Source organism: Metopolophium dirhodum, chromosome 9 (genome assembly GCF_019925205.1).
Source record: "Metopolophium dirhodum isolate CAU chromosome 9, ASM1992520v1, whole genome shotgun sequence".
NCBI lineage: Eukaryota > Metazoa > Arthropoda > Insecta > Hemiptera > Aphididae > Metopolophium > Metopolophium dirhodum.
The window spans coordinates 30,547,416-30,572,321 of NC_083568.1; the positions used below are offsets into that span (position 1 = coordinate 30,547,416).

Consider the following 24,906-nt stretch of genomic DNA (forward strand, 5'->3'; position numbering starts at 1 on the left):
TGAAAAAAAAAAAAAAATTGAAATCAGATTATAATTATATTATCGTTCGAGGTGCTCTGACTATACCATCACGAGTTCGTCGAGTTTAACGCGAACATGCGTTTGTCGATTATTTACTTCTATTTCGACGAGAATGTCGTTGTTAATTTTTTTTTCTCGAATTTTGCGAGTAAGTATATTCCGATGTGAACCTGCATATCTATAATGTGTGTGCAAATAAGTATAGACGATACCGCTAACTCAAGAGGTTTCGGACGAAAATCAAAATGTATACCAATATATTTATTGCACTCGTAAATGTGCGCGACAGAAATGTCATCGAGTGGCTGCGGTAAACAAATCGTTTTTTGATTAATACGGTGCTATCAATTGTGTGTGCGCCTGCACCCGCGGGTCTCCACGGGAAACACGTTATGTATATGTGTACACGGTTAATCGAAATGTCGAGGTGTTTTCGAGGGGGGATTAGTAATAGCACGTCATTTCAGGACTTACTAGGAGATTTGTTTTGTCATGTCGTCAACGGTAGGCAGGCAGGCAGGCAGGTAGGTAGGTATATATTATATATTATTATTGACGACCAAATGTAAATTACACGGCTGATTGGATTCGATTGGTGGGGGGGAAAAAAACACACAGTAATATTAATAGGTAACGTATAATATTATTATGTATGTACGAATAACGATAACGGATAAAAAAAATACATACAAACAAAATAATATAAAACAATATTTATATTATATTATTCGACGCGAGACCTTTTTCGATGTATGTGTGTAACCCACTTTGCGGGCTTTCTCCCCCGACCGGTGTGTTTGTGTGTGTGTGTGTGTGTGTGTGTGCGATGGGTAGTGATTTCCAAACCGTGGAGGCGAGGGAAAAAATGTGCGACCGACGCGAAATCGGGTAAGACCCGGGGGCGCCGCGGTGACTCGATGCGGAGGGCGAGGCGGTACTATGGCGCTCGGGTTGATGAATAATATGGATCTGTTGTCGCTATATATATATATATATATATACGTCGGGTTGTGCGTGTGTGTGTGTGTGTGGGTGAGTGGGTGTGTGTGAAATATATATGTGTGTATACGAACCGCCCGGGGACGCCTACCCCAAAACGCGAAAACCCCAACAAGTGGCGTGTGTGGTGACGGCTGCTGATTTATCGTGTATTGTTTATAAAACGCGGGCGCTGGGACGTTTGCGAAATGTACCTATTTAGACGTTGTAAATAATGTACCTGTGCGCATACTTTTGGCAGCCGTCCGCGGGCGGGGCGGACGACGAGCAAGAGCGGCGTCAGTGGGTGGCTTGGTGGGAGGGTGGGTGGGTTTCACCGGCCCGGGGTATGCCACCCATATTATTATTATTATTATTATTTAGTTGCGGGTGTGAGGCGGCGGCGTGTGCTGCAGTAGGTTATTATTATCGCGAGCGAAGAAAAAATCTTCTTTTTTTCAAGACGAGCAAAAAAAAACCAATCTTATAGTCTGTTGCGACGACGCATCTCACGCGTAATTTTCACCATTTTTTTGGTCGTCCCAGTTATCCGAATTTGTTACATCAACGATTCACTGCGCCGCTTACGTTTTGTAAATTAAAAAAATTAATTGTGCAAGAGAAATATATCGTATAAATTATATAATATTACAACCTATGTACCTTGCAGAGCACGACGATGTTTGAACAATTACTTCAGAATTGGCTCGTACTATCGTAAACGGTCGTATAACATATGCTCACGGAGTCGGAAAAATATTTTATTTGCATTCGTCGAATTCATTATATTTAGCACTACAATACTACATTCATAATAATGTTGACAAGCAGGGAGGTGGTGATACAATTTTAATCGATTGTAGTTGGGACGAACAATTTTACGAGAGGAAAAACACGTATACAATGGAAGAGAACTTTGCTGTTTGATATTAAAAGACCTATAGCTGTACCTATATTATATTCGCAAACTTTGTATAAAATAAATTAGCTGTTTTCACTTTGTCGCAAACGTTTACAGTATTCTATACAAACATTTTTTTCCCCGGTAAATATTGTGACGTTTATGAAACTTTAAAAATCAATTTTGTTACTGTATATCAATTATTATTCAAACGGTAAAAAATTATAATAATATGCAATTTTGGGGGTAGCACACTACAATTGAAAATAAAAAGTTTATTATCAATATAAAATGCTGAGTATGTTCAGTAATATTCCGAAATAATTTGTACGGTATAGTTATGTCAATAATTTAATATCCAAAAGAATTCGATTATTATTGTTCATCGTTTTGGGAAATTAAAATCCTTTTGAATCCAAAATTCAATATTTAGAATACTTTAGGTACACAAGTTACACTTTATTAACACATTGCAAAAATAATATTGAAAATATCTGAAGGAAAACGATAAACGGAATCATAACTGTAAGATATTTTTGTAAAAATTTACAATATTACAATTTTCCCGAGGGGACAAATAATAATCATAGTAATTGATATGATGACTGCCAAATATATATTAAAATATTACTCAGAGTTATTTGCCAAGCATGCTCATCCATTTTTTTGTTCAATAATGAGTTTATTGAAAATCTAAATTTTGGAATTTGTTTAATATATAAAGACTATATTTTCAAATTCTTGAGATTTATTGTACTAGGTTGGTACTTAAGGAGTATCCTGTAAAGATACAAACTTCTGTTTTTCAAATGAAAACACTCCTTTACTACTGTTAATTGTTTAGCGGGTGATTTTTTTCTGAAAATGTTGACCAATGAAAATCAAAATGCAAACGAAGAGCTTTTAAGTTATTTAACTTTGAGTACTACGGATAATATAGGTCCGTGATAATGGGTCGGGAAAATATGGTGATTTAGACATTCTAGTGATTAATATTGATCCACCAACTTTTGTAATTTATAAAATTGTAAAATTGTTTTTAAGTATAAAAATACTAAATCTATTTTATATTTTTTTTAAAACAATTTTAAAGCACTACTATCACATTTTAATAGCTGAGAAACTAGTTGTTCAAATGCTGAATGAAGTACGTCAATATTTTCAAAAAAAATATCCATTAAATAATTTACAGTAAAAAAAAAAGAGAGGGTCTCATTTGAAAAAAAGACATTTGCATAGCCATCGAGGCATAGAGCACACCTTTTTAGTAGGTAGTACAAAAAATTAAAAGAATTATAAATGATGGTATTTTAGTAGATTTAAAAATTCCATAAAACAGACTTCGTATAAATGTATTATTTATTCTAAAAATAGAAATGAACATGCTTGGTGAATCATTATTCTGTATTGGTATGAAAACAATTTGTATGTGATAACTGATAACTATCATCTATATTATAGGTTTTGAAATTAAATATCACAAATAATGTAAATCAAATTAAAATAAAGTTTATCGTGACTTGTGTTAATACTCGTATTGCACTTCATCTAGTACATACTCATTTGAACACAGGCCCAGTGATGCAAATAGGTGGGCTTGGGGGTGCTTAGCCCCCTCAAAATCACTTAAAGCCCCTTCAAAAAAAAATAATATAATATATATATTACAGTTTAAAAACATTTTTTTTTTTTTTTTGATCTTTAGTCCCCTTAATCATATTTCCTATATGCACCACTGCGGCTAGACCCCTAGTTTGAAATCATTGTTTTTCATTATGGTTCATAATGGTGTATACTATTAATCGTTACGATAATATCTTCTTGTAATTAAATATTTAAATATTTCAATAAACAAAATCTTCAATAATTAAAATAATAACTTTATAAAACGAACAGAATTAATAATAAGAAAAAGAAAAAAGGTACAGGAATGATAATATAATAATTATTATAATTTATATACACTCTTTTGTTCAATACCCTGCGGCATGTACAATAAATTACATTACGATACTGATTATTCACTTCTTCTAAACAAAGCAATATGGGTCTCTTATAATGTTCTATATTATTTTGTCTGCCCAAGTGCTCAATTAGTAACGACTAACGTTCATTGCAGGATGACAAGGTGATAAGGTGAGAAAATTCATAAATTACAGTTTCTCTTTGACACAAATATGTCGTAGATACTGTACATAATGGTACATAAAAATTATAATTAATATACAATATTATTATACCGATATTAAACTGTTGAAATACATAACTTTATTGCGAACATGTTGATATGAATAATGTTTATTAATCGTTGTTAAGGATTAAACTGATATTATGGATATTTGAATTAATTTTATTATTAAAATATTACATTTAATATACGGTAGGTGTGCACGTAGTACCTATGCGTATTATAAGAAAATCTAATTCGTCCAACAGCGACCCGAGGAAATTAAAAAATTGGCATTGTGTTGAAATGTAAAATGTACAGTCAATGTATTTTCTAATCCGTAGCTAATCCTTTATTTTCCAATTTATATTATTATCATCATATAAGGTTATACTATTATAATCGTGGGCCGTAAGTGAAATCCTCATTATATAGGACTTTTCAGATAAAGAGCGAGAGAGAGAGAAAATTAAATCCATTGAATCATTTGGACTAGGTACCTATAAAATTAAGTACCTACGCATAATCGATATTCGATATAATACCAGCTAAACGGTAATGGTGTTATATACGACTTATTAAGAGAATCAACTTTGTTTACGGTTTAACACCGCGGGATGCCGTTTTGAATGCGTACGTATTGTATTATATTTGTTAGGTAAGGTTGATTTTTCCAATGATTTATACTATCGTATGACCAGCATGCAACAATCCGTTTGGCGCTGCAACGTAGTTCTTAGAAAAAAATTATCCCAAGGGTTCACAGGGCATAGTCTGCACCCAGAGACGTCCTGAGGTCAATTCCATGGGGGGGGGGGGGGGCGAACAAATTTTAGTCTTAAATACCGGTTTTCACAAATGAAAAAAAATTTATAAAATGTACTTATTTATTAGCAAAAACAAAACATCTCACGACTTACGGGAGGGGGGAGTGCGCCTGTCTGCACCTGCAGTGTACTAAATTTTTAATAATTTGGCCATCCGTAGAAAAAAAATACTTTATTAATAATATAGTAGGTAATATAATCATATTATATAATATATCATATAATACGATTTCTAAACCTCATAGTATACATAAATAGTGTGCTCTTGCAGGTGCGCCCAAAGTATTTCGCGACCAAAAATTGGGTCGCGACCCACATGTTGGGAAACACTGGACCGTATACACGGTATACCGTACTTTAGGACCCCGTAAGGCCTACGCGTTTCGTTAATCAACGTTGCATTATAGCCGGTTTAAAGATAGATTGGATTAAGTTGAGAGGATTATAATAGGAGGACGACGACGACGAGGGTTTCATTATTCTGCAGCGGCCGTAACGAGCGGACATCAAAACGAAAACGGGTCTGTCGTGTAACGCAACGCCTGTGCAGCTTTCTGCAACAGCCATCCATTATTGTCCTTTATTATTGTTATAATTATTGCCTGTCGGTCGTACGCTAATTAACGCGATTCTTGTATTCTTACGGCGCGTATAATAATATTATGACTGATGGTGGTCTGTGGCGCAGTCGGTCGCCTAAAAAATGATTTGAATATTTTTGAATAAAACGTGACCGACCGTAACGATAGAATTATAATATTTAATATCGTTTTGTCGAGTCGTGCAGATTATTATTATAGTGATTGTCATATTTTGTTGTTAGCGTTCGTATTTTATTTCATTAAAATCTATACGAATTATTCCAAAAAAAAAAAAAACCACCAACAATATTTTACATTAGCCTCCACCCCATTGATTGTATACGTTTATTGATACATTTTTTTTATTATTATTATTAATTTAATTAAAATTAGGCTTACGGTATTTCGAACAAATTGTTAATATCAGATACACGATCTAAAGATAATTACCCGTATTTCGTAGACGTTTCATCGTGTTAAAAATTATAATATATATTAATTAATTGTATATACGCATCTACTATAGGTACTAACGATGTAACTTAGTTTATTTACATAGGGTGTAATGTGTACACTTTACAAATACGTCTTATCATGGGTAATTAATAGTCTCCTTTTGGTAAGCAATGTTACTATCTCCGTTAATAAATAATATACATATTTGAATAATGAATAAATTATAAACAAATTATAAAATGACGATATTATAATGTTATTACCCTACAGACAATAACAGAATCTATACGATAATAGAGAAATAAAAACCAAATGATATTATAACGAAAAAAGTGGTTATAAAGTAGAAAAAAATGTTACCTCACATAAAGCATGTGACAAACCTAACTAAGTCAAACTCTGGGATAAATTAAATTTATTTAAATAGCCAAATACAATAATGAGGTACCTAATTCACATCTGAATTTGGCTATTGTTTTGTAGTAACTTTGATTTTGTCCTCGTATATCATGGTCATATTTTATAAACAAAATTCTGAGGCATATTTATATAACTACAGATGTAAAAATAATGTTTTATTGATTGCTTTAGAAACATAAAATATATTTTTTGGTAACTGTACACAAAATGTATCTATTTTATTTTTCTTATTCAAAGTACCTAGTAAGTACGCCTATAGTGACTAGTGAGAATCTATATTCTATACACTATATAAAGTACACATAAATAATGTATTTTAAGATAAAATTTAAGATATGTATTTATTTAAAGTGTAGGCCGTAAGGGCTGAACCCTATAAGAATACAAAAGGATAAAAAGTTTGGTTTTTTAATAATACATAACAATACATTTATATGTATTTGATAACAATGATAATTATATTGTAATATATAAAAGAACATTAGTAAAATGTACAATTCGATAGTTAAACAAAAATATTAACAATCCAAATTTAAAAGTCGGAATCTACATAGATCGACTCATAAACCTGATAAAAATATATCGTTTAATATTATATTATTACGATATTTTCAGTAGGTTGCTGTAACCAATTTAGTTAGTTATAGTTTTTGCATTATCTTTGTATATAATAATCATTAATTATTACGTGAAAAATACGTACTGTAAAATTCCGTTCACACGTGACTTCGTTGATATCGAACGTATTAATGGTATAATATGGAAATAATTATGTTCCATTATTTGTATTGCTGATGAAATCCCAAACCTACTGGCATTGAGTATGACTAATGACTTTTTATTGTGTGCTTCGTGTCTCAAACCACCACAAATCACCTTCCACGTCGTCTTGGCATAGTGGCCGGAAATTAATATTTTTGAACACTGTCTTTTGCACGTCAAAAAGACGCTATGGCACACACAATATAGCTGTGTATTCCGCCCACACAACCACCCTCGGTGTAAAACTAGACTTTTGTGTCTTGCTTACTTCACGTGTACCCCGGCCGAGTAATTTCTGTTTTGAAGTTTGGAAACTAAAATATAGCCATTTTTGCAACTTTATTCTTCCGACAATATTATTATTATTTTAACGCACCCACCGCGGCGTTTATCCGATTATTGAGCGATTCCTCACACACATACGATATAATAATATGTGAATACGTAAATAATATATATTCTATATATCGCATATACACGAACAGGTGTGTTAAAGAAAATAAGATATGAGTACAAAGCATGATAAAACATTTTGTTTACAAAAGTTTAGTTGTGTGAAATTAATTGTCGGTTGCGCAAAGAGTCGTATTGGTTCGTAAATTGTACACAACATATTTATTTATGTATATAAATTTATTCACATGTATATTATTTGTGTAAATCGAAACCGAAAATCATGATTGCAAGCAAAACGTCTTTCAACTACCGATTTCCAGTTGAGTAAACAGAAAACATGAAACGAAAAAAAAGCATAAATATTCTCAAAGTCTAACGATTGTTTAACTTGTGGTATATCTAAAAAAAATAAACTGACACATTTTGCATATATATCATGTGTGCTAGATGAATAACTACAGAAATGTGATATTATGATTTTTATATTATATCAGCAGAATTTCGAGACTACCTATAAGAAGAGGTTTAATATTAAGGAGTAAAAATGTCCAAAGACCGAAGAAAATATAATATTATAATATAGAATAAAGTAGGTGGTACCTAAACTTAATCATATTAACATATTATACTTGGATACATTTTTTGAGGCTAAGATACAAATGTCAAATGCCAATCAAAATACTTAAATACGTGATGTAAATATATATATATTATAAATTATGTTTGGATATAATATGGTGTACTATAATTTAAAACATAAAATTCGTTATAGGTACTTACTTACTAATACATTTTTAACTAATATAATAATATATTATAAGTATGTATCAATATCCCTATAAAAGTGTTAAAGACCTATTATTAATTAGGTATTAAGAAAAATACTTGATAGTGAATACAGAATTAGGGACTTGGTGGGGGGGGGGGGGGGGGAATATTTAGGAAACTAAACAAAACTGTAAACAGTTATGGCTTATTAGATTCAAATTGAAAGTATCAAAGAATACTGTCGAGAAAATTTTGATTACACTGTCAAATTACCAACTAGGAAATGTATTTTATGAGCTATTTACCACAATAATAACTCGAACAAATAGATAGCTAATAATTGGCTAATAGACTACAATATTATAATTTATAGTATTGACTAAAGCTGAGTTTTAATACTTTGATATAATATGGTTATAATTAATATTAAGGAGAAGTAACTTTTGTAGAAGTCTATCTATAGTGTGGGTATTAAATATATATTTCTGAAATAATGAAAATTCTATGATATTATACCTAATTGTTATTACCACCGAGATAGTAAACCGTCACAATCCATAAATGTCATTACAAATTTAAATTCGTTTTTAAAAATGTAAATCATTGAATTCAACACAAACTCAAATGCGAATCAAAATAATAACCATGTATCTCTTTTTCAAACATCAAGGTACTTTGATGTTTTATTTTTAACGGAATATTAAATTTAATATACAGTCGAGATATTAAATATGTACTAGTTAATAATAAATCATTTGAATATTATTTTGTTTTTAATTAGAGTTGATAGTACAGATGTAAATCGTAGTAACTAGTAATAATGCGTATAATTATTATAATGTATCAATAGCGAGTAAATTATTAACATGCACAACGGCGTAACTGGACTCAATTTTTAGAAGGTTTAATTTTTTTTGTATATTTCTCGCAACATCAATAGCTGCTGTTAGAGTATGATTATAAAAAATTTACCCGAAAATTTAGTACACTAGTATTTATAGAACAGATGAACTCCCAACACCCTTGAAATCCTCCTTAAAATACGTTTTTGAAAATGCAAGATTTTTGTTCAATATTATCATTATACTGAGTGATTCACTATTTACTAAACATGCTCACCCCACTTTTACCTTAATAATGAACTTAGTAAAATGTTGACTTATGGAATTTTAAATATACTTAAGGCCATATTTTCAAATTCTTGAGACTTTTTATTCTACTTAAGGATGGAGTCCTGTGGAGATGCAAACTTCTGTTTTTTTTTCAAATTATAACTCCCACTATGTTCATAGTAAATTATTTAAGAGATAATTTTTTTTCAACATTTTCAGAAAAATTATCTGGTGAATAATTTATTTATAGATGAAAAGAGGTGTTCTAATTGGATAAACAGAAGTTTGTATTTTTTCAGGGTTCTCTTTAAGTAGTACAACTAATCTCAATAATTTGATAGTATATTATGGTCTTTATGCTTATATAAAAAATTCAGAAAATCAGGTCACTCAAAGATGTCCCATGGTCATCATATGCGCAGAGAAGAACCTGTAATGTGCCAAACCTGCGGAGAACCTCTCACAGTCAATAGCACCCCCTTGTCAACTGCTGAAACCCCATAGATACCAGAAACAGTCTAGAAATACCTGACAACCTCTTCGAAGCCCTCAGCCCAATCCTAGACAACACCAACAAAATCATCACATTTCTAAAACTAATTGATATGTACTGCAACTCAATCTAAGGAGACTATTGTATTATTTATATGAAACCATTTTTTTTTTTTGCAAGCTAATAACCTAGTAGTTGATGCTGTACCATGAATAAAAATAAAAATTCCGAAAATGAGATTTTGAATAACTTTATTATCGAATAAAAAAAAAAGGTGGACGAGAGTGTGCTTGTTGAATGACCCTGTGAACTATTATTTTCAAGCGTATTAAATTCCTCCTACTTTCATAGATATTCCGTATTTTTCCTCATACGTTTTACGTTTGAAATAAATTGGAGATTTTATGTAGTTTCACAGTACCCATACGATTTCCCATATGCGCAGGCATTGAGGCATGCAGCACAGCGTAAAAAGTCATCCTTCACGTAGGTTAGGTTAGTTATGTATTGAAATATTGTTTGTGACACGATGAGTTTCGGGGTTGTGAGTTTTGAGTGAAAAGTGTCAAAACGATCTCTGGGGACCGCAAGAAGACTTTTGATCGAGTGAAAGCGTGCGAGACCATTTTTCGCCGACCATATTATGCGATTTATAACTAAAGAAACGATATAATATCTACAAGAAACGGTTGAAAGGCTTTGACGAATTTTTCAATTGTGTAAAAATAACGAGTGAACGGTGGCACAAAAGCACAGGTACACTTGTACACACGCCAATAGTTTTATTATGCCAATAGCATACGGTCAATTTCAAACAACAAGCTTAAACTCGAACAAATCTCTTAAAAATGTGAAAATACAATAAAAAAACTAATGTGGTTATCCGACGACGGAATATTTAATTTTCTTAAATCATAATAGTTATTACACCGAGATGGTTTATACTATTGTTCACATAAACATCGGTAGGTTAGGTTACTGACGTTTTAGTGGATGTTTGCGTGCGCTCGGCCGGATTACGGGGTTGAATCTGATTAGTTTAAGATAATTTCAAATGTAATATTATGGCAAACGATATAGTTTATTTTAATACACCTCAAGTAAACTACTTATGCTAAATTTTTGGACATTTAATCCGTTGACATGACCGTTGTAAGTTTGTATTTTGATATTTAAAACATATTGCAGTGTAACATGAAAATGTTGATATTAACTTTCATAAATTGAGAATTTGATTTCGAGTGTATTAATTTAATATTGCTTTTAATCAATGTGAAGATATTATAAACAGTATTAGGCGGAAGCTATAACATACGCCAAAAACATAAAAAATATTATATTCAAGTAATCCTGCAGGGATATAATCGTTTTAATCTTTTCTCTAAGCAATTCGCGGTTCCGCCACAAAATAACTGGAAGGTTGCAGAAGGATTACTTAATGAGAACTCGAAAATCGGTGAAAAATTTTCGGTAGGTGTATCCGTGTAGCCGGAAATCGACACGTAATCGAAAATTCTCTTTTTCTGCTGAAACTGATTCTACACATCTTTGATGGAATCATTGTAAATAAACGCGATAAACACACACACACATATATAATATATATAAATATTAATAATTTTATAAATTTTCTGTGAATATAATTATTTACGATATTTATTGTATCAACAAGTGTTGTACCATTGATTATTATCTTTGTACCGATCAAACTGATATACAAACAGGTATAGAAAATATTATATCCCCGTAAGAACCTATGTTGTACCTACCGCTAATACCAGAAAAGTGATTATTCTGGTTATTCAGTAGTTATTCCGTAACGAGGTGCGGTTGGAAAATATAACTATTAGAATGATACGCGTTTGATGGACGAATAAAAATTTAATATGGTGAGCAAATATATATTAAATTACATAATATTATGCCATGTCCGTATATAAATGGTCACATCGTGTTCGGGTCGTTCACATAGATGAGTGTATACGACCCGTTCGTGTTATACATTTATTTTCAAAACTAACAAAACGCGAATGCTGCGAGACAAACATATTATTTTTGTAAACATACAAGTCACGTCTTCTCTTTATCTCCATCGCGCGCAAACAATAACACTATACTGCACAAAGCTATCCGTTCGCTATTTTATATATATATATATATATATACGATAAGTATCATGGAAAAAAAAATTATTGATGAGAACAAAACTAGGTACGAAATTACTCATTGTTCTTTTTATCCGAGAAAACGAATAGGTAGGTGTAGGTGTACTTACTTTCGTTGTTTGTCTTTCAAAACGTGTCGGGCCATTAAAGCCGCACGGCAAAATTTTTTTATATCGTTCGAGACACTGCGAGTTTATTTCGACTGTAAAAATGTCGTATACTTTCGCGTTTTTATTTGACTTTTACCTTATCTCTGATTATTATTATACTTCTACGCACGAAAAAGGGTTTGTTTTTAGTATTTTCACTCCACGCTAATCGATCCGTTGTTTCCTCCTCGTTGCATATATATATATATATATATGTTATCGAATAAAATCCATCCGTCTTATTCTTCGAGGATTACCTATAGATTTACTCCATATAAATTATTACGTTTAGAACTCAAGAAGAGCGTATTTTTTCGTCAATTCATTCATCTAAATTACCTCGGTCGTTTATATAATATGTAGGTGTACATTGTTCTTAATTGCATGGTTCTATCGATTCTAACAAGATATATTATTTAAATCTTTAAAATCGATCAAACTTTATTTATTAAACGTGAATTACCTACCTACATCGCATTATCGCGGAACGAAAATAAAATTGTTTTAACATCAACAATAATTGTTTCATTTTTAAGTAAATATACAATATAGGTTAGAATTATTTTACTCCCTTAGAAGGACAATACCATAACAATATTGAAGAGCTGCTTGTGAAATGAAAATCTGTGTACAATCGCACTAACATATGGGACACCTGAAAACCGTAACTGTTAATTACTAAAACTATCACTTAAGCATTAGGTGACTTAAATATTAAATAATATACAAAATTAGCTTTTAATCACATACAAAGGGGTCGAATTTAAATAAATACTTTCAAAAATCCCATATTTTATAATACTTGTGTAATTACAAGTGAGTATTCAAATATATGGCAGACGTCGTCGGTATTAAATACCAAATACTTATTTCAATATCTGTCATAATAGTATGTCATAGTATTTGTCATTACTATATTATGATATGTTGTACGTATACTTTTTTTTATGTAGCTATTCGGTACGTATAAAGTAGCTCGGGGAATTGTTTTTACCATGCAAATAAATATTTAATATAAATGTAATATAATAATAGGTCTACCAACGATAATAGTATATAGGCAGTATAATAAAACTATATATAATGTCCATGATTATTCAGTTATTATTACTATTTTTATCATTTAATATTGCTCATAACTTTAAAAAAAAAACATTTCATACGCTTAAAATAATTTGTTTTTTTTTGTGTTCAACCTGTATATTAAAATGTAAAACAATACAACTTACTTAATGATACATACATAGTACACATAGGCCTTAACCTATCATAAATGCCGAATGACATTTAAAATCAATGGGTTTGTATAATGTTTTAAATAAATAAAAGAGCGAGCGCTCGCGGATTCATCGGTAGAAAGTTTTTAAAGTCAGGCAGAAAAGAAAACTTTACAACAACTTTAATTGGTTTTCAGAGATTTTTGATTGCTCTAAAGAATAGTATGTGTTTAATAAAAGGAAATACAAAAAAAGTTTTTGAATGTTTATGGGAGTAAACAATTTTTTCACTGTAACACCTTTAATGATCACTCTTTTTTTGTGAATTAAGTATATATTTTATTTCGAAAAGAAAAAAGTTTATATTTGCATTAATATTTTTATCATTTATCATGTTTACATCATCTAATAACACTCATTGATTAATATATTATTTAAATACTTTAAAGGTGTATACATTTGTTTTGTAAGTCTAGTTTTAAAATAATTTTTCGTCCTTACAATATTCAAATTTTTTTCATAGCACTACAACTATAGTTATCACTATGGAATAATGTATTTTTTAATAAATCAATGTATAGACAACATCGTGTTTACATTTAAAAATCAAATTGTAATCGATATGATAATATTATACAATATGTACTTCTAATCATTTTAGACATTTTAAATATTATTAATCGGAAAAATTTAATTGTAATAAGAAGTGTTTAGCTACTGTAGTACAACTTAGTGAAAATTTAGGAAACCACTTATGATAATTAACTGTTTATTATTTTAAAATAAGTTGTACGTGTTTTAATATTTGGATGTACAGATTAAATAAAACACAATGGGCAATGGCTATCCAAAGGTACGAGGTAATTAATATGGTTTTATGATTTGTACTGAACACATTTCGTTAAGATTTCATAGTAAATAATTGTGTAATATTCAATTAATACAATAAACATGAAAAACGTATTCATAAAATATATATTTTAGTGTACGAACAAACAAACCTGTAAATTCTATACTAAATAACCGTAATACTGCTGTAAACAATTAATAATTAGACCGGAGAGGAAAAAAAATCGCTGTTCAAATTGTTCCAAGGGGTCTTTTTCAACAAGATGAAGGTTGAATTATTCATAGGGTCAAAGATTGCAAATGGTCGAAAACAATGTAGTGTAGAAACCCAAGAAATAATAGTAATAATTTTACTTAAATAGGCTTTTCCATATATGATCTCGATTATTAATTGAGTTTGTTTTTATTTGTTTCAGGTTAATATTCATTGTTTTATTTAAACGATAAGTATCATCATCAAATCGCTTATTATGATGACAAATATCCGGAAGAGAATACAAAATATTAACTTGTATTTTATCTGGGTAAGAATAATAAAAATTAAATGTTTGCATTGTTTATAAATGTAAGTCGTAGGAGGACAAGACGTAATTGTAATATAAATATAATGAGCAGATATTATCGAAGTATACAGGGCGATTCGCCAAGCATGTTCATCCCTTATTTTCTTCAAATATTCAATTATACAAAACCTGATTTTTGGAATTAAAAATCTCGATATTTGTTTTTGTATTACTTGGATAGTGGGTGTTGTGAGGAGAACAAAGCTCATGTTTTTATCTATATTAGAGCCCCCCTTTTCTGCTATAAATTATTTAACTGAATAATTGATAACTTTTATGAATTGCCTGCTCCGTTATTACACATTTATATTACATTTTTAATGTTAAACCATTTTTAATAAATATTATACAACAAAATAAAAAAACTAGTTAAAAAAATCTTATTTTCCCTGTTAGATTCTGAGCGAACCAATTAATGTATATTGATTTTATGATGGTGTATTGGTGTGTATGTGTTTGTTTTTGTGTGTAAGTACACGATTTATAGTAGAAAAATGCTTGGATTTTGCTGTTTGGTGGTGGGTTTTTGTCTTTCGGTAGAAAATTGAATCTAATAGGTACTTTTGGCAGATCAAAACCACGAATATTAGCGAATTATTTTGTACCTAACAAAAAATTCATAAAGATTTGTCATTGAATTCAAATTTAGCACATATACATTACAGTGATTTACTCAATGACAAGAAACATTAGACATAACTGCAAATGTTCAGCAGAGTGGTCACTGCTGTCTGCTACTTGTTCCCTTTTTATTTTTTCCTTCCAAAGTTCCAAACTATATTCACTTTCCTACTAGAAAAGATGTTGCAGTTAAAAATTCAAGTATTTTTACTGGTAAAAAAAGCGATGATGACGCACTAAAAAAAAAAACACAAACATTTTGTAAATTCAATACAATTATTGCTCAGAATCTAAAAACGAATGTACATCATACGTTTTGATAAGGAGATAGCATGCGGCGTCCAAGCACATTATAGTATATTTTAATTCCATTGCATTGTTTAAATATATCAATAATAAATTATCATCGTCAATAAGGTAAAATCTATATTATTTTTCTCCACAATCCTCTGTATAAAAAACAAAAAATTTTTTTATACCGACGGTTAGTTTTGTGAATTCTACGTACACTAAAATATCGTGGATATTTTATAAATCTGCTACATACAACACAACATTAACCACCTAAAATCCACTCGTAAAAATATTTTTATATTGGAACAGTATCTTCCGGGAACAATTTATTATTTTTATTTCAGAATCCAACTACCTACATTTATATGACGTTAATAACTATAACTAGGTACATTTTTTTATTTTATTTTTTTATCTCGTACACCGTCTTACGGTAAGGTACAGTAATATGTTCAGTGTACACTGTGCCCGCTCAAACAGTTTTAATGGAAAATGTCCGTATCGAATTGTTATTTAAGCCACGCCATTTAACGGGTGGAGGAGGGATGGAGGAGCGAAAACATTTCGTGTGTTTAATATATTATGATTTTTATCAACTATTAACATTGCATTGCTAACCTGTTTTATATTTAGTGGGCATAATTCATTACAATTTGTTTTATTAGATTGGCCTACAACTGAGAAATTCAAACATAACTGCTTATTTGTATTGGTATCTGGTGTGACATTAATGATTGGTTATTTCACATTCAAGATCGTTTAGTTTATAAAAATTAAACAAAATTTTCAAAAATAAAGTAGGTTTTTACAAAGTTATCATTAGACCAGTATGATTCATATTGTGGGATCCAAATAAGCGAACGTTCGTCCTATACTAACCTTTCATCACCTTAAGACGTATCACAGGGTACATTACAAACGATGCCCTCCAAAGCGATTTATATACAATTATAAACAGTCAATTAACTTGGAAAAAATCATTATAAAAAATTCCACCTGGATTTACCAAACCTATCTCATTAATAACATAATATTATTATCTTCCCTCTAATTTCCTAAAAACATCCACCGTCGATTGCATTCTAAAGTTCTATATAACCGAATGGTCTGGTTTTCTGTGTGCTTCATATTTATTGGTATTTTTTTTTTATTAATGTTACTCATTATTTATGTGCTATATATGTCTACCAAATTGTAATATATTTTATGAAAAAAAAAATTTTTATTTTTATTTCTTATTATAGAAAAGAAGCAGTTTACAATATTATGTTTTTAAATGTTGTTTAAATGTTATGTACTACATAAATACATTATACATATCATAAACATTGAACAATTAAATTTGTCGGATGAATTATCAATATTCTTTAATACGTTTTTACGATAGTGAAATCTCAAATTATTATTAAAACCGTATGTATAGAATAAAAAAATAAAATTCAAAATAATATATATCAGTTATGGACAAAAAACCATCGTACATTGTTGAATGAGTTCCTGCGAAAAGTGTGTTTTTATCTGTATTAGAAGAATGAAAATATTGTCACTGATTGTTTATAAAAATTATGAACGCGTTTACTCATTATTAAAAAGTACTGGTTCGTGGAAATAATAATAATAGTCTTTTATAATACTGTCCCTTCCGCTGATATTTATTAAATATTAATTAATGGATTTCGCCTCGTTGTTATCAAGAAAGCATTTTAAAAGAATTGATTACAATCCGAGTGTAATAAATCGACTAATTAAATCTCCTTTCGTGAATTTTTACGGCAAAGGTTTTGTACAGAACATTAAAACGCGTATATAACGAATGAATGAACGAATGAATGAGTGAATGCGAGTGCATTAGGGGATTTAGGGATAACATGCTATATATTTTGTGATCACACAAATGGCGTGTGATCTTCGGGGGGGAAATAAAATGAAATATAGCGCATGTGTTCTGCACTGTATATACAATGATTTTCAGTTGAATTTCCTGATTTTTTTTTTTAATCTGTATTTCTATTGGAGCGAGCGTACCAGTAGACTTTATTGATAGCTTTTGTCGAGTGTGCGACTTTGTGTGTGTGTGAACGCGCAAGGTGGTTAAGTCATATCGGTGGCGGGAGGGTGGGAGGCTCTTAAAGATAAGTGATGGTAAAAACCACAAAGAATATAATATTGCGACACGAGGATAAGGGAATAAAATGAAAATCAAGAGACATATTTTTGATTATCAACAACATCAATGAAAACGTAGGTGGCAAATTCTTCGTAGACGACGTGTGTTTTTAAAAGACACACGCTTGGTCCACCGTCGTACAATTGTCACCATTATAAAGCCTTTCAGTAGGTTATTAACGACCGAGCACACGTTGCGACCATCAATTAACGTGACACTTCGCCTTACGCAGGTGCCGCCGTATCCATCACCCAGGTGCCGGCTGCGATTGTCCCAAGACGTAGTGTTTTACTCAAATTTTTTTTTTTTTTTTAACTCTTGGCAATAAAAACGTCGTCACAACATCCGAGACGATAAGTGCGAGCATAGTACGACATAATAATGGTGTGCCTATATATAATATACGACGCCCTGCCGTACGAATAAGACTTATGGCAATAATAATAATGGTGTCAAGGAGGTAGATCAAAGGTCAAAATCAATGAAACCACTGTCCGCGATGACTCGTTTGAACCCGCGAGCATTTGTGTCAGCGACGCGTGGAAAATTCCGAAGGATTGGTGAAAGCAGTTGGCGTGTAGACATAGGTGGAAACTCATATGGAATTTCCATTTCTAATGAACCGTCTGATCGAAAGTGCCGGAGGGGAATTCGTTCGGGCCCCGACGAGTTCGTCTACAAATGATATTATTATTATATCTATCCTCAAGGCTCGCAATTTTTGAAAATAATATTACATACGCGTGTGGGAAGAAAAATCCGTAGCATTAAGCCCCGTACACTATAGTCCCACCCCTATCAACAATCGCGGGGGTAGATGGCATCGCGGCGGCGGCCGTAGCTTAAGGAATGTCGACAGGTCGCTTTTGTTGAAACCGTTCGAACGGATAACACAAAGTTTATTGTACGGACACTATACGCACTTATGTATAGAAATCCACAAATAGCCATTCTCAGCTGTCCCTGTTTAGGGGTGGTTCATACGTTATATTATTACTCGATGGAAGGTATAGTGCCACCATCTCAACTTCGCGTAGGTTCCACCGACAATAAGGACCGCTGCAGCTTTGAATCGAATACATCGCACAAAATCGTTTTTTTTTTATAAACCATCACTGCTGCAGTGCAACCCCAATAAATGCGGTTTTATAATGTCATGCAATCGACTTTTAAATAATTGTACCCTGCAAGAAAATAATATTTATTCATAATTTCACGAGCGTAATATTATAACATTCGCTATACTGTTAATCGAATGCGAAGAGAATTATTACAGTGCCTATTGTTGTAAAATTGAGAAACTTTAGCATATTATTTTTATCCAATTACGTTAAGTATTCGGATAGTTGAAATAATTTATTTTGAACATTTACTGAAGTTGTATAATACAACGTCTGAATTAATGAATGCAGTAATTTCATCAATTAACTACAGTTCGCCGAACATTTGTTCAACGCTCGTATATATTATCATTACCTATCAAGAAATTTAAATACTAAATTATTCTATAAGAAAAAAATATCAATACTTATTTTAAAACCTCGATACGTGCTTTTACTCAAAGCAAATAAACACTGAAGTGTTGTATTTGAGTATAAGCGACATAATATGTTGATTTCTATGAAAGTTGTATCGTTCTAATAAAAAAAAATTGAATAAATAATTTAAACAATTTATTTTATGGTCTTTGAAAATCATTAAAATAGATGGTTTGTTTACTGATGTACAATTGTACGAATCGACTCGTTTAACATTTATAGTACCATAATAGTATATATTACCTATGCGTTTAACATAATATAATATTCAATATATTTTGTTATAATTTACGAAATTAATGCAATTATTATAAACTTTACCAATCTATATAAATATAATTATATGTATACGGATGTGACTTGGTCGGTACACTCAACTGCAGAAATGCTCTGAGTATACGTATCGGCCGGTGTTCCCGGATGGGTGACCACCCGAGATTTTTAGCTTCAAATCCATTCCACACATACAAAATGTGTTTCAACCAACCGTTCTTCTCCCCAAAAAACAATAGCTAATTGTCATAGTTGCCGGGCTTGAACTCAAAAAAAAATAATAATAATAATATATGTGCCTACTATAATGTCTGTAAAATCAATAATATACATTAAGCATTCGATATATTATGTTAACAGTGTTAATGAAAATGTATACAATGTAATATAGAAACAGTTAACTTTACAAAATTGAATTCTTTTGAAATGTTTAGGAGTTGAAAATTGGAAAACTATTGTAATTTCAGAAGTAACGATTATATGTGTGTATATTGTACATTGTAATTACGTATGAAATTAACAAAGTTGTATGCAGTATTAACTATAATCAACGTAAGTCTGAGTTCCACGTGTATATACGCGTCATCTTTCAATTGGAATGATATCAATTAAATGTAATTACTGCTGTATAAGGACAGCCAACCTCTTCATATCTTAGATGTTTCGTTATAAGTGCCAGTCACGCTATTGTTAATTTAGGTATGGTAAATACACCCCAGTATCATAATATATTAATTTTGTTGAGTGCAAAACTCGATTAGTCCGGTTAAATATACTCGTGTATCATGTATGGTTGTCATTATCGTCGACTAGAATTTTTTTTTAACCACGGTTGAATTTGCAAACTTTAAACCATTTTGTACCTATTGTATATGATATATTTATTAAAAAAAAATAAAAAAAAATGTGCCATACATCTCAGAAATCAACAAAATGTTGTCTGACTGGTGATAATAATCAGACGTAAAATATATTATTATTTTTATTAGAGCTCTACTTCACTTACAATAACAACAAAAAAAAGTGGAAAGTAGGTAACCGTTCCATTTTATTAAATTACTGCAGTATAATATATTTTTATACAATTCAAAATGACAAATCATTGCATACGGTTCTGAGCGAAGTCTGACTGTCAGCCTATACTACTAAGTATATTTTATGACATACCTATTAATATTGCTATTATAGTAATTTAATTTATTATTAGTAATAAGGTAAGTTAAATTAATGTTTTCCGAGCACTTTGCAAATATTATATTATTGATAATTAATTTTTAAAATAGTATATACCTACCTAATATATATGTATTTTGGGATTTTTGAAGTTGTATACTTGTACACGTCTTCAAAATTCAGAACACGTATGAAGAAATTCAATAACTCATTTTTCAATTACGAAAATACAAAAAGAAACATTGCCTAACTTTGGTTTAAAGAATTATGTCTAGAGAGAAATTCCATTAGTTATGTAATAACATAAATTAAACGAAATCAAATAAAAAACTGCTTGCCAAGTCAGGGATCGGCATATACAATTTCTTGATTTTTAATTTTTAGAAATTTATTAACTGATATCACATTTAAGCGGTATAACAATTTAAATCCAGAAAAATATTGGTGTGAACAGCCCCACAAAAAATCATTTTCATTTTCATTTAGTGAGATAGATCTCCGAAACCGGGGAGTGAATTTTGTTGTTTGGGGTCTTTTTAGATTCACATTGGAGAAGTACAGTGACGATTTTCAGAACTTTATCTTTAATAGTTAATTCACTACAGAACATTAAAAAATTTAAAACAAATTTTATTGGGCGTTTTTTTATGTTTTTCAGCTTTACAGATTTGTAATGAATTAACGATTGGAGATAAAGTTGTTAAAATCTTCACTGCACTTTTCCTAACCAATGTGAATCTAAAAAGACCTCAAACAACAAAATCCGTTCTTGAGTTTCGGAAATCTACCTCGCTAAATGAAAATCTAACAAAAAATAACTCTTTTTTTTATCTGTAAAAATTAAACAATTTTTTTTTTAAAATTAGAATTTCATATTTAGTATCTAATTGATAATCCCTTTTTAATGAGTTATCAAGGAGAAAAGTTAAAAATATAAATTTTGGGACTTTTCACGCCGACGTTTTTATAGATTTAAGTGGTTATACCGCTTGGGTGTGATATTAAATCTCTCTCATTAATATTTTATATTAAAGCTAGCTAAATTATGCACCTACTCATCATTACTGAGTTACATTTTTATTATTTTTCTATTTAACACAAATTCTTGAAGTTTTCAAAATTCAGACTTTTTTAATTTCAATTACCATACTTACTTGATTAAAAATCAAGAAAGTAAAATGTAATGAAAAAAAATGATAAGTGATAATGAAACTAACTTTAAAAAAAGGCGGATAATTGGAAGTCGCTCTGCTGTACAGTACGTTACAAATGGGTGACTGTAATGGATGGTGTTAATTTTGAATTCAATGATATAATATCAAATTTTATACGAAAAACGATTCTGAGCGGAACGGTTTGTCAGCCTAGGATATTTTATATTATATTTATATTGTTATTATTAATAGGGCAGCCGGTTAAGTTGAATTATCATTATTTGTTTATAATAAAATTTGTATAAAATAACTTTAAGTCTTTAGAAGTTTCAAGTTTGGTCAGGTGACACTACTGAGGGTCTTCCTATTCGAATATTTTATAATGTTATATAAACTTTGTCATCATACTTACTGATTATTGTAAAATAGATTGTAAATATATTTTTCTAAATAAAAAAAAAAAAAAAAAAATAAGAAGTTTCAAGTACCCACGAATAATATTTTTAAATTATAACACAAAACTAAGATCGTTCTTCTTCGTTTAAATATCTCATTTCAACCAAATTTAAACATAAAATAACTTTAAAATAAACTATAATATTATGTTTTTTTGGTTTCAGAATAACCTACACTTACATGCAACCCTGTTTTAAATTTTAAATCTTTAGCTATAAAAGTTGAACATTTCATAAATTTTTAACTACAGAATCATTTTTAAATTTTCAACTTTGAAAATCGAAGCATTATGGTATAGGTACACAGATACAAAAAAAAAAACACATCATTGTAAAATTAATACATTTATCGATTCGATCAAAATCTAAAATCAATAATAATAATAATTCATTTTTAAAAACAATATTTGGAAAAAAATATTGTCATTATCTTAGTGCCCATTCAATATTCAAATAAATGTATTTTTGTTCATACCCACTACTAATAATAATATGCCAGCAACCATCTGGGGATGTATGATATGTCAGAAATTTGTTTTATTTCTATATTATAGTATAAGATTATTATATGTTAATAAATAGTAATTAGTAATACCTCATTTATTGAGGTGTTCGCAGGTAAAATTGTACCTCTCCTTTAGCACACAATAAATTGTGGGAATAATATTATTGTTCGGTACGTTTCGATTATTTTCCATTTCCTATTTGGAAGATAACGTCATGTAAGGTGATTAAATGTAAAACAGTTATTTGAATACAACACAATTATATAGTAATATATAATATTTAATAATAATAACAATTATTATTATTATTATAGCTATTTCATATTTTTGTGTTTAAAAAAAAACTTGCAATTATAATGTTTATCGGTTCAATCACATTATATGCCTACCATTATTTTAAACGTTACATTCATTTCAGTCTTTGATAAATTAAAAAAAATGGTAAGTACCTAGATAGGTTCGGATTATATTCATTACTTTTTTTCAAATATTTTATTAACGCGTATTTTTTAGTAGGCATATTCTTCGTATAGGCCTTCAAATAGTCTCTATTATTATTACGCGCAATACCAGCTATACCAGTCGAACGTACTCGGGCTTTCTCTGATACTGATTCGGAGAGAAAATATATGTGTGAGAAACGCGTATAAAGTTATTAATAACTCAGTGTCTTGGCCATCAATCGTGTAGAAAACCTCTACGTCTCCAACCCCATTTATACTACACGCAACGACTCGGATCCAATTTTTCTCTGCGAACACGTGTGTAAACCCGGTCCCGAGTAAGTCGGCGGGGGGGTGATGGTTCTTTATACTTTACGATTTGTCAGATTCCGATGCCACCGGCGATAACCCTCAAAAAAACACTTGCCGTGAATACTAATAGTCGTGTGTGATGTGTTTCAGGTGTACAATTTTAGTTTTGTGTTTACATTCTTCACACAATAGTTCATAATAATTGTAGTGTGCCCGCACGTGGGTATTTCGAAGAGTACCCAATTGTTGATTACAGTTTTCTACTATATATAGGACACATTGTTCCATATTTTAAAAATTAGTTTAGAATGCCTATATAGGTACTATATCACTGATTGAGTTTGTAAAAATTAATTCGAATTTCAAAATTTAATGTAACTAACATATCCACAGCGGTAGGTACTCTCTACAATATATTTAAATTAAAATCGCAACTACTCATTTGACTCGTATATATAATTATAGCTACCAGTAGGTATAAGTATACTGCAGCTGTTAGACTGTATATTAAAATATAATATTATTCAACTATAGAATATGAAAACAAGATAAGTATTGTCGGTAATATAATATAGTTAGGAGCTATATTTCAAAATCAAAACGCCATCAGACAAACGAAAGTTTGACATACAAAAATGCGAGATATATGGCTGTTTTCTTATCAAACAAATCAGAGCATGCAAACACATAGAAATTGCAAAGGAAATCGAAATTTGTTGTATGATTACACTATCAGTAGGCACAGATATAGAGATACCTGTCCGGACAATAAATTTCACATTATAAAAATGCAATTCACTATAAATCACTATGTTTTATCGGTCCCAAGCGTAACATCGAAATAAAATCGGCGGAAAAATTTTAATTCAATGCAAACACCACACTGTACTGCGTATTTTCATTAATGATTTGAACACTGAAATTGAAACGTGTCCAAAAATTCGCATTATTTTATTAACTCGTTCACGCCTGAAAAATGCAATTACTATCTATGTCTAACAAGTCAATAAAAGTTCTTCCAAAGTGTGAATAATATATTATATGAACGTTTTTCTTATAATGAATAGTTTATGTATAATGTATATGTATTATGTATTGAATAGTAGGTATATAAATTTAAACCCAATGACGTTAAAAGTCTATGG

General features: G+C 30.3%; 1 protein-coding gene across 2 annotated transcripts in view; it reads left to right on the forward strand.

Annotated features, from left to right (window-relative positions):
- Nucleotides 1-24,906, forward strand: part of LOC132952687 (dopamine receptor 1-like) — a 231,798-nt gene that overhangs the window by 150,331 nt on the left and 56,561 nt on the right. The window contains exon 2 of one of the 2 annotated variants that reach the window (XM_061025064.1): nucleotides 14,679-14,786. The exons of the other annotated variant lie outside the window; for it this stretch is intronic. Coding sequence (XP_060881047.1) covers nucleotides 14,733-14,786 — 54 coding nt within the window. The 5' untranslated portion in view covers nucleotides 14,679-14,732. The remainder of the gene's footprint in view (nucleotides 1-14,678; nucleotides 14,787-24,906) is intronic. 2 annotated transcript variants of the gene reach the window in all.